This window comes from Chrysoperla carnea, chromosome 4 (genome assembly GCF_905475395.1).
Source record: "Chrysoperla carnea chromosome 4, inChrCarn1.1, whole genome shotgun sequence".
Classification (NCBI taxonomy): Eukaryota; Metazoa; Arthropoda; class Insecta; order Neuroptera; family Chrysopidae; genus Chrysoperla; species Chrysoperla carnea.
Window position 1 is genome coordinate 62443243 of NC_058340.1, and position 15637 is coordinate 62458879.

The following is a 15637-nucleotide window of genomic DNA, read 5'->3' on the forward strand; positions in this document are numbered from 1 at the left end:
TCAAGAATTAACTCAATTAATTGTTTATTGAGTAGTTTATTTACTGATTTCACTAGTTTATTCGGAATGTCGCATGGAAACATGAAACATTAGTCCCATAATGAGTTCGTTTCATAACAATTGATGCAACTATTAAAAGTACTTAATATTCCAGAATCACAAAAAGGAACAGTCGCCAATTACATCAAACCACGTAGGTATATTGGAAAACATTTACTTATAATGTAAATTAATCTTCCTATTTAATATTGCAATAGCATTTGTAAAATTAATAATTTTACAAAGTTATGAAATTTAAAATAAATCACGAAAATATTTAAGACCTTCAAAAATTATGTTCAGGCTCAATAACCCCAATTCGTAGTTAATAACTAAAATCCTTGAATTTCTAAATACTAACATTTATTTTTTGAGAAAAAGTTTCCAACCACATAAAATAAACGATAATTTATTACTTCATATTTTAAACACGTTCAAGTTTTAGTATGAAGTTTGAATAATTACATAAAATTTTATATTTTAAGGAAAGTGAATGATAAAAGGAAATTTTTTTAGTTGTTAGAAAAATGATCGAAAATTCATTACATGAATGTAGCAAGTTAAAAAGTATATTTACATAAGCTTTGTACATGAAGTGCAAATATAAATTAATAATAACTTTTGAGATGAATCCTAAAAATGTGTGCTTGTTAATAGCCAAGCGCATATTCAATTATTAATAAAAATGATATATTTAAAAATATAACGTAAAAATAATCAAAAATCATTTTCTCTTATAGTAAATTAGATGGCGAGCAAGGTTTGTTTTTAATTACTAAAAATTATGACAGGTGATTAATTTTAAGTAATGGGTAATATTAATATTAAGGGTGGCGAACGAAAGGGAAAAAGTTAAAAGCATTAAAAAAGGGGAAATTTGAATCAAAATAAAATAATAAAATTCGCAGTACATAGTCAGTGTGGTACTGAAGTCGTGTGAGTGCGATCCCTGTAGTCCACACGACTAATTTCCTAGACGGGAAAAAACATTAAAAAAGGTCTTGTTAGCTTTCATAGATTATTCTTCGAATATGTACTGCAGCTTATGCTGGAACGATCATTATCTCCATAGATAAATTATATGTTTTATCCACTTTTAAGGTTCTATTTATTCAGTTTTTTCCAGTTTTTTTTTATTACCATTAAAAAACGGCTCAACTGATTCTGCTGATATTCAATTCTTATATATGCAATTACGCGTCGAATAAGCCCAGTCACGTGTTAATGGCATGACGGGTTCGTGTGATAATCGAGGCGAAAGAATCCGAACGAACATACGAACATACGCACATACGTACACACACACACACACACACACACACACACACACACACACACACACAGACATCATATTGAGAAGGTTTGATTCGAATATTGCGGCCTTGAAACCGCGGAAATATGTAAAACTGGAGGTTTTAAAAATCGGCCCTATTACCTATATTAACTTCCTCTGGGAAGTTACAAATTTTGTTTTCTATGTACGATTTGTTTCAAAATATTATTTTCTTCAAAATTTTATTATAGAAGAGACCGTTTAAAAATATACTAATTGAATTTACTTCGACATAATTTCCGAAATTATCTAGAAAAAGAAAAAATTTTGTGCTCTTGGTTAATATTTTTAACAATAATTATTTTTCTTCATGAAGAAAAAGTAAGTATTAAGTAAGCGCCTTTCGATCTTCTCTTTGAATTCACTTTGTATAAATTTTATAAAATATTCCAAAAATATTTTTTTATTTCAAACAATTAAAATGTTAGTCAACAAGATACACAAATTTTGTCCAAAAAAAAAAAGCAGAAGATTAAATCAACGATATTCAAATGTCAAGGTAAAAATAATAATTTTGCATAAAATAAACAGCGTAAGCATACTAAAAAAATATCAACCGCTGAGTATTAGTTTTTTCAAGGATATTTCCTATGAAGTCATATAGTACCCATCATCTTCAGTTTTATTTTTTATTACTTTTTGAATATTTTTACGTTAATATTTATAAATATACCGGTGTGGTTTTATACGTGTTTCACAAATTTATGTGGGTGTCATGATGATCGTGTGAAAATATAATTGATAATAATATTTTCAAAATAACTTACCGTCGCCATTTTGTTGTCTTTTTACACGAGCTCCATGTTCTATGTCATCTGAAAATAAATAGAAAAAATATTAACAATTATTATTATTTTAATTCATACACGATTTTGTATTTTGCAATTGTTCTTATTTCTAAATTTCAAAGAATTGAGAGATCTTGTATTCGTAATCATTTAATTTGTTTAATAATAATTCGATAAACTAGATAAAAAAAATATGATCCGAATTTCAGAAAATGTACTTATATGAAAATCAGTTCATTTTCGGTAAATTCGAAGTATGCACGTATGCAAATAAACAGAGATATTTAAAATTATAAAAAAAAAGAAAATATTGGGCGATAGAAAAATTCTTAATGATTAATGACTTTTTTATGCCAAATTCTATTAATTTTTTGTTATTTATGAAATTTATAAAATTTTCTTATTTTATCTTTCATTATATTATCTCCTTTTCACGGAACAATTTTTTAATATGCTTATCTAATCGAATTCGAAATCGAATTTTAGCTGAAAAATAAATCAAAGTTATGTTGGTATATTAAATTAAATGTGGACCGACAGATATTAAGTTTGTTTAGCAAATGGACAATTACCTAAGAGGAATTATATAATATTTAGCGAAAATTCTGCTTACCTATGTTTTTAAGAAAGTGTTATGATTATAGGCAATTTGTTAGACATTTGAGTTAGTATATTGCGTGTACAAAAGTGTTAGTTATACTTTAACATTCAATGATGTTAAACTTTTAAAATTCAGTGTATCAGATTATTCAAGTGGCTAAAAGTTTTTAAAAATATATCTGCATGAAATCATCACACACAATTTCAAAAATTTCCCTTTTGTATCATTCACTACGATTGACGAAGGACAAAAAGAGAAAATTTCCATAGTATACCCTTGGGCTTTGTAAAATATCTCTGATTTCGCGAGAGAATGAAATCAGTCAACAAAATATTCAAAAATATAAATTGTGCCTTTTGCTTGAATAATTTTCATTTTAACTCCCGAACCAAGAAATGGCGGTGTTATTAATTTGACTGCGATGCGATGTATGTGTGTCTGTCTGTCTGTGACATTGTAGCGCCTAAACGGATGAACCTATCTTGATTATTTTTGTTTCGTTGGAAAGGTAATTCAATGGGGAGTGTTCTTAGCTATGTTTCAAGTGCACATTTAGGGTTCCATACCCGAAACAAAAAAATAGGCTCTAATAGCTCTAAGGGAAAAGGTAATTTAATGGACAGTGTTCTTAGATAAGTTACAAGTGCGAATTTAGGGTTCTTTACCCAAAAAATTTATAGGGGGTTTTTTAAATTTTGTAAATTTTACTTGTTAAGCCATACAGAGTTTTAAGCCAGTTAATATTATAGAGTTTTAAAACTCTATAATTGTAATTAATGTTAGTTGTTATTGAAATCCAATCTACCTCTGTAGCAATCCTAAGCAAATAACTACACTAATAACTTTCAAAGTTTCTCTAAAATATTTTAAGTATCATCGAATCTTATATTATTTATTTATTTTATAAAATTCTACAAGTTTTTGTTGATAGATAATACTTACAAAAAAAAAAAAAAAAACCTTTATAATATGTTTAGCAAAAGTATGTATAATCGGAATATTTTCCTTTCAAATGTAACCTTCTTCTAAAGATGATTGTGTATGTAGTATATATATCTTCTCAATACCTATCTTCTGAATATATCTTATGTAGTTTTTTTTTAATGTATTCACCCACGTCACCATCATGAATCGGATGGTATCATCATGAATTAGCGATTAATAATAATGCTGAAAGTGGGTCTTCATGAAGTGCACCTATATATAAATACAAACATAGTTGGTACTTTATAATTTTATGATTCATTTCTTTAAATTCGTGTTTATAAAATATATATCTATATTTACAAATAAAATATTATAATTTGGATTAAAAATTCACATGTATTTCTCTAAAATAACTACTTTTTCTTACAATTATAAATTCTCCTACTATTATCTATCTATTATCATGACTGTAGCAAAAATTAATGTCAGTTTATTTAAAACTAATTGTTAACAACCCGCATCAAAATCCGTTCCGTAGTTTTAAAGATCTAAGCATGCATAGAGACATAATTGGTACAGACAGCGAGAAGCGACTTTGTTTTATACTATGTTTTGATTTCAGTATAACCTGTAGTTCCAAAAACATATTTGTATGCCTCCCTTATATATTAGACCCACGGTTAAAAATTTACCATATCAATTTGGTTATTAATACAAAATTTTGTTAAGTAGGTAATTTGTAAATCATATATGTCATAAAATTGCCTATACACAATAAAAAGGAAAAATTACTGTTGATATTTTGCATTAATTATAAATTGCCACAGTTAATGTAAATTTCAATCATTGCAATTCTCATATTTTATCAACTTTATTATTTTTAAACTTTCCTAATAATATACTTAGTGTGCAGGAGGAAGTTGCTTATGATGTTCTTCTATTTAAATTGTATCTAATTCTATTTATTTAAAAATATAACTAAAAAATTTTAACAATTTCAATCAGATGCCCATAATTTACCATGGTTGAATGGTATGGTTTAAATTTTTTAGTTTTATTTCTAACAAGTCGAGGGATTTGACTTAAAAGAAGAGACAGAAAAGTATGAAAAAACAAATTATTTAATTGAAAAATTTTAAAATTGTGCGGCGATACAGCTGCGTATTTGCTCCCTCCCATCTATTTATTAGATTAGTTTTATTAGCCACCTCCAAATAAAGTGGATTTGTAAAACTTGGTGGGTTTGCTTTTTGTAGCTCCCAAATGGATTGATCGATTTTAATGCTGCTTTGTTACTAATTTTTAATATGCACCATTTTCAGCTTTGTTTAATGAACATTAGCAGTTCAAAATTCCCAGCTTTAATTTAATAAATCATAACGAAATTGAAGGAGTGCAATTTAAGACCCTGCTTAAAAGAGTTATATTGTTTTTCACGCTGATTTTAAATTTTATTCAATCAAGTTTTCAAAGATATTTTTTAATTTGAAGTATTATTTGTGTGAAAAAACTATTTTTGGAGCAACCAATCTGTAATTAATCAATTTGGTTTCAGTAAATTATAGCGAATCACTACAATAGGTACGAGTACCGATTAAATGATTAAAAGGAGCTGAAGTCTCGATTCCTATACATTTATGAACAACTTGTACGGAAAATTATCAAATAGTCCATTTAAGTCATTCTATTTGAAAAAATGTTATATAGTTAAATAAAGGCTGTTTATTATTACGATAAGATATTTGAGAAATGTTAACATTAATTTACTAGTTTTACCACGTTATTATGTACGATCTGTACATATTTTTATATTTTTAGCTAAATAACATATAGAATTCTTTAATTAAAATTTACAAATATTTATTAATTTTTACACAACATATATTTATTTATATATTTGTAGATTTATAGTGAAATTTTTTAATTGATATAAGTATTAATACGTGCAGCGCTTGAACATTGAATAATTTATAGATATGGCTAAATATAGATGGAAGCGGATCTTTTTAGTTTTACATATTATTTGCAATATATATTGCTAAATTAATTTTTTGCTCTAATATTTGACGGTGACAGAATAAGGTTATTAATCGAATAAGAATAAAATAAGGAACATTTGAAATAATTTTACGTAAATAATAAATGAAATCAATGTCTGCTAGAAATTGCTCAAACCTGGTTTGATCCTCGCTCGCATATATCTTGCTTCATATTCATTTAGTATTTATGAAATTATGAAATATCCAATTATATCTCCTCTGTTTTATCTATGCTTACTGCCCGATTATATTTTTTTGTAGGGCCTTTTTTTTTAAACCATAAGGTATTACACATACTAATTCGTGATCATTATGTCAAAAACTCAACCCAAATCGTTCCGCAACCATCGTATTCGCCTGATCTGGCGCCGTCACTTCTGGCTCTTCAGCAAGCTCAAATGATCGCTCTGAGGGCACCGTTTTGATACGACAGAGGAGATTCAAGCCGCAGCGAAGACGGAACTGAAGGCAATCCCGGAAAGTGACTACAACCAGTATTTCGAAGATTGGAAAATCCGTTGGCATAAGTACATTGCATCGGGAGGGGATTGATTACTTTGAAGGGGATGAAATTGATTTGGAAGAGAAATAAAGAATTTTCAAAATAAATACAATGTCACCTTATTTTTTGGGCACAGTTAAATTAAAAATTTTAATAAAAAATACTTTTTAAGGGACAAGTTTTTATTGTAGAAAAAAGTGGAAAATAATTTTTGTTAAGAGTCACTCACACACGATTAATCGTAAAAGCTTGAGGGCTTTGAGGGGTTTGACTAATAGTTGTTTATGAGTCCCTTAAAGGAAAAATTAATTTCTACTTTTTCGTACAATAAAAGCTTGTCCCTAAAAAAGATATAAAAAATGTTTTTTATTAAAATTTGTATTTCGAATGTTTTTCAAGGATATTTTTTGACATACAAATCGATGTTGAAATTTATATCGATTCAGTTCTTATAGTTCAGATATGAGTGAAGAAACTGAATATTTATCATGGGATTATTTATTTTGCAATACCGTGTAAATATAGATGAAGATAAACACATAAATATCATCACTTTTCTTCAATATAAATGGAAAACCATTAAAAAATTAATAATAATTGTCAATGATTAACTGGTGAAATGAATGGTAAATACTTCTATACTGGTAAAAATGTAGGTATATAATATAGGATATGTAAATAAAATTAAATACACTAAACTCATTAAATTTAATTTAATTAATTATATTCTCATCATATACCATTTAAAATAAGACAAATGAAATCAATTAAAAACGTATATGATTTGATTTTAAATAGGTAAAAGATTCATTTTAAAATTTCACTATTAAATTCTATCATAAAAACATTTATTTCCAAGACATCTATGTGTATAAAAAATATTTTACTGCGTATTTTGTTTATTTATTCAATGCATTCTTTCAATTTTTTCTTATATAATCTAGTTAAAATTATTGTTATTTTTGGAGTCGGTGTCAGCCAAGGAAACAACTATGACAGAACAGTTTGCTACATTAATTTGGCTGACACCGACACCAAAAATTATTTTAACTAGATTATATTATCATTATATTTTACTTTTTAATGCATATTAATTTGTTTTGGAAAAGTTTTTCTTTTGAAGTCGGTTTTCTTTTTGTTAAAAGTTTTTATTTTATTTTATGATTTTTATCGAAATCGGTTGGCGTGATATTGAGTTGTTATTCGTCCTCTTGCCGTGCATATTTAATGCAAATTTAAAACTTCATGGTTTTTCCATGGATGCCGTAGTCAGAATTGGGCCAAAATGAAATGGGACCACCAGCTATCAAATAGATAAAGAATCATCGAAATCGGTTCTCCCAGTCGAAAGTTCTGAGGTAACACACATTAAAAAAAATACAGTCGAATTGATAACCTCCTCCTTTTTTGTTTGAAGAATGGAAAAAAATTTGAGCTTTTTATACAAATCGAAAAACCTCTTTATTAAATACTATACCGTAAGTTGTATATATAGAGGTAAAAACTATATAATTAAATAGATTATAAATAAAATTGAATTAGTTTTTAAAGTGTGTGAAATTTTTGTGTATGTTTTTTTTTTTTGTTAACCATGTTAATGAAACATAGCAAATAAAATTCTATTATAGAGATAGTAATCTTATTTATTTTTATTACCATTGTGAATTAACACAAATTTATGTCAGTTTTATTTTATTTTATTTTTGTTGTTGTTTGCAACAAAAATTTGCATATATGTGAATCGAATAAATGTTTAGTATATGATTTTTATCATTAAAATGGATCAATGTGGGTCGTTTTTCTGTAGCTGGCACCCAAAAAATTTTGTCTCCTTCTTATTGGTCAGTATTCTATTCTGAACAAATAGGTTGAACCTCTGATCTGGACGTTACTCATAAAAATTGTTAGAATGCCTCCAAAAACAATTATAGCCTACTCCGAGAATTTTACCAAAAAATTGTATCGAATTTCTTCTTTTTTGTAAACCCCGAACTATAAAAAAGGGGTTGACCGCTATGTGTGTGTATCTGTCTGTCAATCTGTGGCATCGTAGCGCCTAAACGGATGAACCAATTTTTTTTGTTTTCTTTTGTAAGGTAATTTAACGGAGAGTGTTCTTAGCTATGTTTCAAGTGCGAGATTAGTGAGTGTTCCGTACCCGAGAGAACTAAAACATTGGCGATGGTCTTCAAAATCGATTCAATTTGGAAAAGGCATGACATATATAATCCACAATATTCCACTACCACTATGGGTGGTGGACGTGGAATTATTTGTGAGAAATGTAAAAGTGTTACAAATCGTAATCATGTTACATTAGAATGTGTAAAGTGTAGCAATACGTATCATATACAATGTTTAGGAATAGATGTTAAAGAATATAACATAATGATTGAAGAAAAATCTACAAAAATGTGGAAATGTTCGACCTGTCATACAGAAAAAGAGGTTATAATATCAAATAAGTCTCCTGAAAAAGCTATTAGCGAAAACGAAGCAAGATTGGAGGATAGTACAATTTCAAAATGGGAAATTGAACTTATAACAAAAGAGAATGAATATATAAAAAATGAAAACTTACTTTTGAAAAAGCTGGTACGCGAAATGGATGACAAATTCAAATTACTGATTCAACAAATCCAAGATAAAGATGAAACCATAAAACAATTGAAATCGAAACAGGAGAACAATTCGGACAGAGAATCGGTGAGAGAACCAGTACGAGTTTTAACTCAGTTGGAAAATAAACGTCAAACACTTGATTTGACAGAAGTACACGCCCAAAAATTGATTGATTCATCTACAGCTTCGAGTATAGGCAAAAGGTTATACAGCCAAGCTATTAGTAATGCAGATATGCAAAACAAAAGTGATACAGACAGACAAGCAAATGAAAATAGCAACGATATTTCTCAAAATGGTTATAAAATAGTAGCAAATAAAAAAAAAAATGGGAAAAAAGAATACTATAATAGGTACAGGGCAACAACTGGATAACACCGCCGAATTTCGAGCTGCTCCAAAAAAAGTATGGATTTATGCTGGAGGAATTGAATCTACCATCACTGAAGAACACGTAAAGAAGTATATCATGGAAAAAACGAATACCCAAGAAGTTATATGTGAAAAATTAGAAACAAAAGGAAAAAATATTGCCTTTAAACTTGGAGTAGATAGTAAACTACAAGATGAACTTTATAAATCTGAATTTTGGCCAGCTGGAGTAATTGTTAGACGATTTCGAATAAAATTTTTTCGAGACCAAAACTGGAATACAAAAGGATTCTCCAACAATCAATCTGATACGAAATCAGGTTAAACATATGACACCGTGCAAAATTACAGTCATACACACAAACATTCAAGGGCTCGGCAAAAAAACCAATGAAGTAGAGATATTTTTAAATGAATTTAATACTCAAGCGAGTATTCTTTGTTTTTCTGAACACTGGCTTCGAACGAACGAAATAGAGTACATCAAATTAAATGGCTTTAAGTTAGCTTCATATTATTGCCGATCTCAAATGAATCGTGGAGGAGTATGTATATACGTGAAACATCAACTCGATTTTGGTACTATCCCAGAGTTAGATATGTTCAATACAGAGGGTTTGTTTGAATGCACAGCTATAAAAGTAACGGCGTTAGAACTAGTTGTAATCTGTATATACAGGCCACCGAAAGGAGAATTAAAACTATTTTTTGAAATACTATATGAATGTCTTCACAAACTATTTGGAAAATCAAAAAAACTGACCAAAAATATAATTGTAAGTGGAGATTTTAATATCGATCTACTAAAAGGCAATAAAGATGCGCAAAATTTAATTGAAATTCTGACTACGTTCAACCTAAACCAGACAATATTCCTCCCAACAAGAATCACACAGAACACGTCCACTTGCATTGACAATATATTTACAAATGTAAAATATACTACAGTTGATGTATTGAATAATTTAATATCTGATCATACCTCTCAACTCTTAAGCTTTGAACTTGATCAGCAAATCCAAAAAATGGATAACTCCATTTATAAAAGGCATTATGGAGATAATCAAATAAATGAGTTTAACTGGAGGTTAAGTGGCGAAAATTGGTCAGAAGTAAAGAACCACGAAGATGTAAATGTGATGTATAACAAATTTTTTGAGATATATTCCTATAACTTTGACATCAGCTTTCCAAAAACAAGAACTCTTAATAAAAACACGGTTAAAAATAAATGGATTACTCCTGAGATAAAAGAACTAGTTAAGACAAAAAGACAAACTTTTGAACACCTCCAAAATTCCCTTGAAACTGAACTAAAAAACATTCAACAGGAAGAATACAAAAGAATCTGCAAATTAATTCGGGCTAAAGTTCGTTTGGCAAAGCTAAATTATAATAATAAGTTAATTGAAAACTCCAACAATAAAAACAAAACTACCTGGGATTTAATAAAAGAAACAGCAAACGTAAATGCAAACAATGACTCAAACATTAAGATAATTAAAGTCGAAGATACGTGTATTGAAAATCCGCATGAAATTGCAAATAAATTTAATGATTATTTTGTGAACATTTCAGAAAGTCTAGATCTAACACCATCAAAATTAGATTCAAATATTGAACGGCAACGTCAGAGTATGTTTCTTTATCCTTGTGAAGCATCTGAAATCTATAAAATATGCATGGCCCTAAAAAACAAAAATTCGGTATCCTGGGACGACATACCAACAAAAGTTCTTAAAGCAAGTGCACATACAATTTGTGAACCGCTGTCGAGAATCATAAACCGATGTTTTGAGGAAGGTAGTTTCCCAGATGTCCTAAAAACAGCAATTGTAATACCAGCTTATAAAAAAGGTGACAAAGGAAACTTGAACAATTATAGACCAATATCGTTGCTGTCCAATATATCCAAAATATTTGAGCTAACCATAAAAAATCGAATAGAGGAATACATGATGAAATACCAACTTATTTCCGAACAACAACATGGATTTATTGCAGGTGGCTCAATAGAAGTAGCAATATTCAAGGCAATAACAAAGGTACTGAATGCTTGGAATCATAAACAACTATCTATAGGCCTTTTTTTCGATTTATCAAAAGCATTTGACTGTGTAGAAACCTCAGCTCTTGCCTACAAGCTGGAGAGATATGGCATTAGAGGAAATGCATTGGAGCTACTTGAATCGTATCTATCGACTAGAAAGCAAGCTGTTGTTATTCAGAGTCATAATCATCGAATTGAATCAACATATCAGGAAGTAAAAAGAGGAGTGCCTCAAGGAAGTGTATTGGGACCATATCTGTTCATAATATACCTCAATGACATAGTTTCTAATATAAAAAATGACCCGATACTGTTTGCAGATGATATATCGATTGTATACTCATCTGAAAACAGCGCAGATTTGAAAACAGAAATCAATGATTCAATTGCTGAACTATCTGAGTGGTTTAGAAATAATGGTCTGAAACTAAACGTCTGCAAAACGCAAGCAATAAAATTTGGAAATTATGGCGAAAAGATGGGAGAACTAGAAATAATAGACAACCAAATAATTAAAATCGATGACTGCAGTAAATTCCTGGGAATATTTGTAGACAAAAATCTAGATTGGAAAAAACACATCGATTATGTAGCAAAAAGAATCAACAAATCTATATATTTACTGAGGATTCTAAAGTCTAAGTTGCCGATTGATGGGTTACTACAAGTATACTATAGTCAAGTTTATGCTATATTGAGGTATGGAATAATCTTCTGGGGAAATGCGGGATATGCTGAAAAAATATTTAAATGCCAGAAAAGATGCCTTCGTGTAATGTTCACCTTAAAACAACAGGAGCACTGTAGACCTTACTTCAATAAGCATAAACTTCTGACAGTATACGACATCTACATTCTAGAAAGTTCCCTATTCGTAAAGAGAAACCCAAAACTTTTCGAGTGTAAGGAAAATATGAGAGCGCGTATCACTAGATCCACCTGGGAATACAAGATTCAGCAAACGAGATTGAGCACGATATTAAAAGGGCCATACAACAATACGATAAGAATTTACAACAAAATCCCAGTTGAAATTCGTCAAGTCCGCGACGAACATAAGTTCAAGGTAAGTCTCAAGCAGCTGTTACTGGAGAGATGCAATTATAGTGTCAGTGAATTTTTGGACATGTAAATCTACTCTGTTCTTTTCTTTCTTTTTTTTGACAATTTTCATGTACAAATTTTGTATATTTTTCTATGAAATAATAAAGTATTATTATTATTATTATTATTATAATTTTAACATATATAATTACTATGGAAATAACGCATAAACTTGGCCAAATAAACCTGGCTCCATTCATTTCGAAAAGTGGTAAATAATTAGGTAAATCAAAACCATAATTCAAAAGAACAAAGTCAACTCCAATATTTTAATCTCAATTGAAATATTTCCAAAAATTTGTCCCAAAAAATGACAGCGCTCTAAGTATCCTTTTCATTTCATCTGAAGTCATTAACAATCACTTTGATATTGATTTCAGATGGAGTGTTATAAGTTTAAAGTGTTTATCTGTGCGTCTGTGTGTTTCTCAGTGACATCGTAGCCTATAAACGGTCGAACCGACTTGATTGAGAACATTTTATAGCTAAGTTTCCAAAAATCGGTTTACAAGGAATACATCGCATTTGTCGGGGGTTTTTTAAATTTTGTAAATGTCACTTGTTATTAAGAGTCATACCAGACCCACCGCATGGCTTGTTTTTTTAGGGACTATCTAAAGGGATGGAGAAATAGTGATTGTCGTTAAAAGAAAAAATCACCAACTTGCATTTAGAAAATAATAAGAAAGTAAAAATGTTATTTTCATAAGGAAATTTGACGGTTTTATTTATTTACGGTATTTAAGAGGAAATATATTTAAAAAAAAGAACAGTAATTTAAAGTAAATAAAATTTATAAAGAAATTGAAATAAAAACAATTAATAATAATCAACTTCCATAACGACAATTCCATAGCAATTATAACAACGTAGATAAGATGGCGACCGCCCATAAGGAAATAATTTTATTTTATTGAAACTAATATATTGTACCTACTATTAGTCTATTGATTGTATTAGTAGGTAAAGTTGTCAGGGTCCAATACTGCATTTAATTATTAAACAAGTTTAAAATTTCCTATATATAAATTTAAAAATATTTTATTGTACAGGATCTACAAATTAAAAAATTTAAGGTACTTCGAAACCCAGTATACATGTAACATTAAATACCAAAAATTTAAAATTTTATTTTTTAATAAATCTGTAAAACATTCATATCCATTCTCTGCACGGTTTATGAGAAATCAACTATTGTTTTATCAAAAAAACACTGACATTGATTGCTAATTGGATCTCGAAATACCTTAATTAAGAAATATATTTTAATGTGGCAAGCTTTTATTAAATAAAAAGAATGAGAAAGTTGATTTAAAAAAAAAAAAAATTCCAAAAAATCAGCCAAGTGAGCGAGAACGCGTTTCTATGATGCCTGCTTAAAATTGAGAGGTAATGCGTTCAAGTCCTGGCAGTGGTAATAGCCATACAGCAAAGTTGGTGAAACCTTTGGAACCTTTGGGCCATTCCTTAAAATGTTTCCTAATGAATTAACGAAGCTCTAATGTTAAGGATTCATATTTTATTTTAAACTTTTATAGTTATTGACACTTTAAAGGCCATTGATACAATTAGTCAAAAGCACACTTCTTCCGGGTGTAATTTCAAGACCATGCGTATTTTCGTAAATATTTTCATTTAAACATGTCTAATGGATATGATAGTGCAGGAGACGATTTAAGATCGAACTTCATCCATCTGATAACCAGATAGGATATATTTTTTATGAAATTTAATTTATTTTTAAACATGCCTATAATAGCTTATCTAACAAAAAGTGCTTATCATAAGCATGTATATAAATCAATAAGATTTCCTAAAAAATTTGTCTCAAATGGGTGAAGATCGATCATATACCGTCTCTAAGACTATAAGGCATTATATAGAGTATAGGCATATAAAATGTCATCTGGCACTATAGATATCTGGGATACCTAGCTACTATTTACTTATTTAGCTCATTCTGTATTAACTTTAAAAATTATTGTTATATAAATTAATTAATATTAGTAAACAGGGTGGCATAACAAATTTTGCAAACAAGTTACTTATACTAAAATTATAAAGAACAGTAGGTAATTTTATTTTTTTTAAACAAAAACTTATAATTTTCAATAAAAAACAATTTCAATAATTTTCCATAAAAAACCATTGTTTCATACAGTTCAGTGGACATATCTGTATAAAATATTTAAAAAGCCATTTATGCTTGGTCGCTTGTAGAGGCAGATTATCCATAAGGCTAAGTGGGCGAATCTACGGAAGTTTCTAAACAAAACATAAAATTAATTGTGTAACTAAGTATGCAAAAATAACAGTCCGTTGGTATTCGCATTTGTACAGTTATTCAAATGTATGACATTCAGATTAATATAATTTTTGCAAAATTTATTGGAAAATTGTAATAAAAATGAACAACAATCCTTGGAAATCTTAATAGTCAAAGAATATGGCAAGGATACAAAGACAGTACGGAAGAACAACGTTTTAGTTACAAAACAGAGACCTGAATATTTCGAAAACTAATTTTCAGTATTTTTTCTACTCCATCTAATCGATAGTTGGTGAAATAATTCAAGCAAATTAGGTTGGGTCTTACTTTCTCGTAAGACAAATGTCGTTAATAAATGTTAACATTTAAAAAAAATATTTCACAAAAATTTACGTGTATGATCGAAAGTTTACTTTAAAAAATTATTTTTCCTTGTAATCTAAAATTGTTTAATTAACATTGGCGGCAAAAAGCTCCCCTTAAGAGTGACAGTATACCTAGTAATTAAAGACAAACTTGTGGCAAATTATCGTTTTTAAGAAGCACTTTTATCTATTTGAACATTGAAGAAGTTAAAAAAAGAGCAAGTGTATTAATAACGATGTATTCTAGTGATTTAGAAATGTTATTTTTTTCCATCCATTTACGTTCTTATTTAACAACGATAGTCGAGCCGGAGAAGAAAAGAAATGGTCTTTATTGATAAACTTTTTTCGAAACTGCCTACGGGTGCAACATTCCTAATCTCCTTCTGGTCACTTGTACTCAAGCCTCAGCATAAGAAATTCGGTTCGATTTATTATAGAAACTCTTTTTTTATTAATCAAAATTTTAAATACTTTGTTTCAATGCTGCGCGATTTTTATTTTCGATAAGATTATTCACGAAAAATGGTTTTACATGAAAAGAGACGTAACAGACTTAGAGAAAATATCTTTGAACGAAACTAGACATTTGTTGGGACAATCTGTATATGTCAGATAATGAATTG

At 28.9% G+C, this 15637-nt stretch overlaps 1 protein-coding gene across 1 annotated transcript in view; it reads right to left on the reverse strand.

Moving 5' to 3' along the window:
- LOC123298838 overlaps positions 1-15637 on the reverse strand; it is a 160664-nt gene that overhangs the window by 25130 nt on the left and 119897 nt on the right. The window contains exon 2 of the mRNA XM_044880933.1: positions 2140-2187. Coding sequence (XP_044736868.1) covers positions 2140-2187 — 48 coding nt within the window. The remainder of the gene's footprint in view (positions 1-2139; positions 2188-15637) is intronic.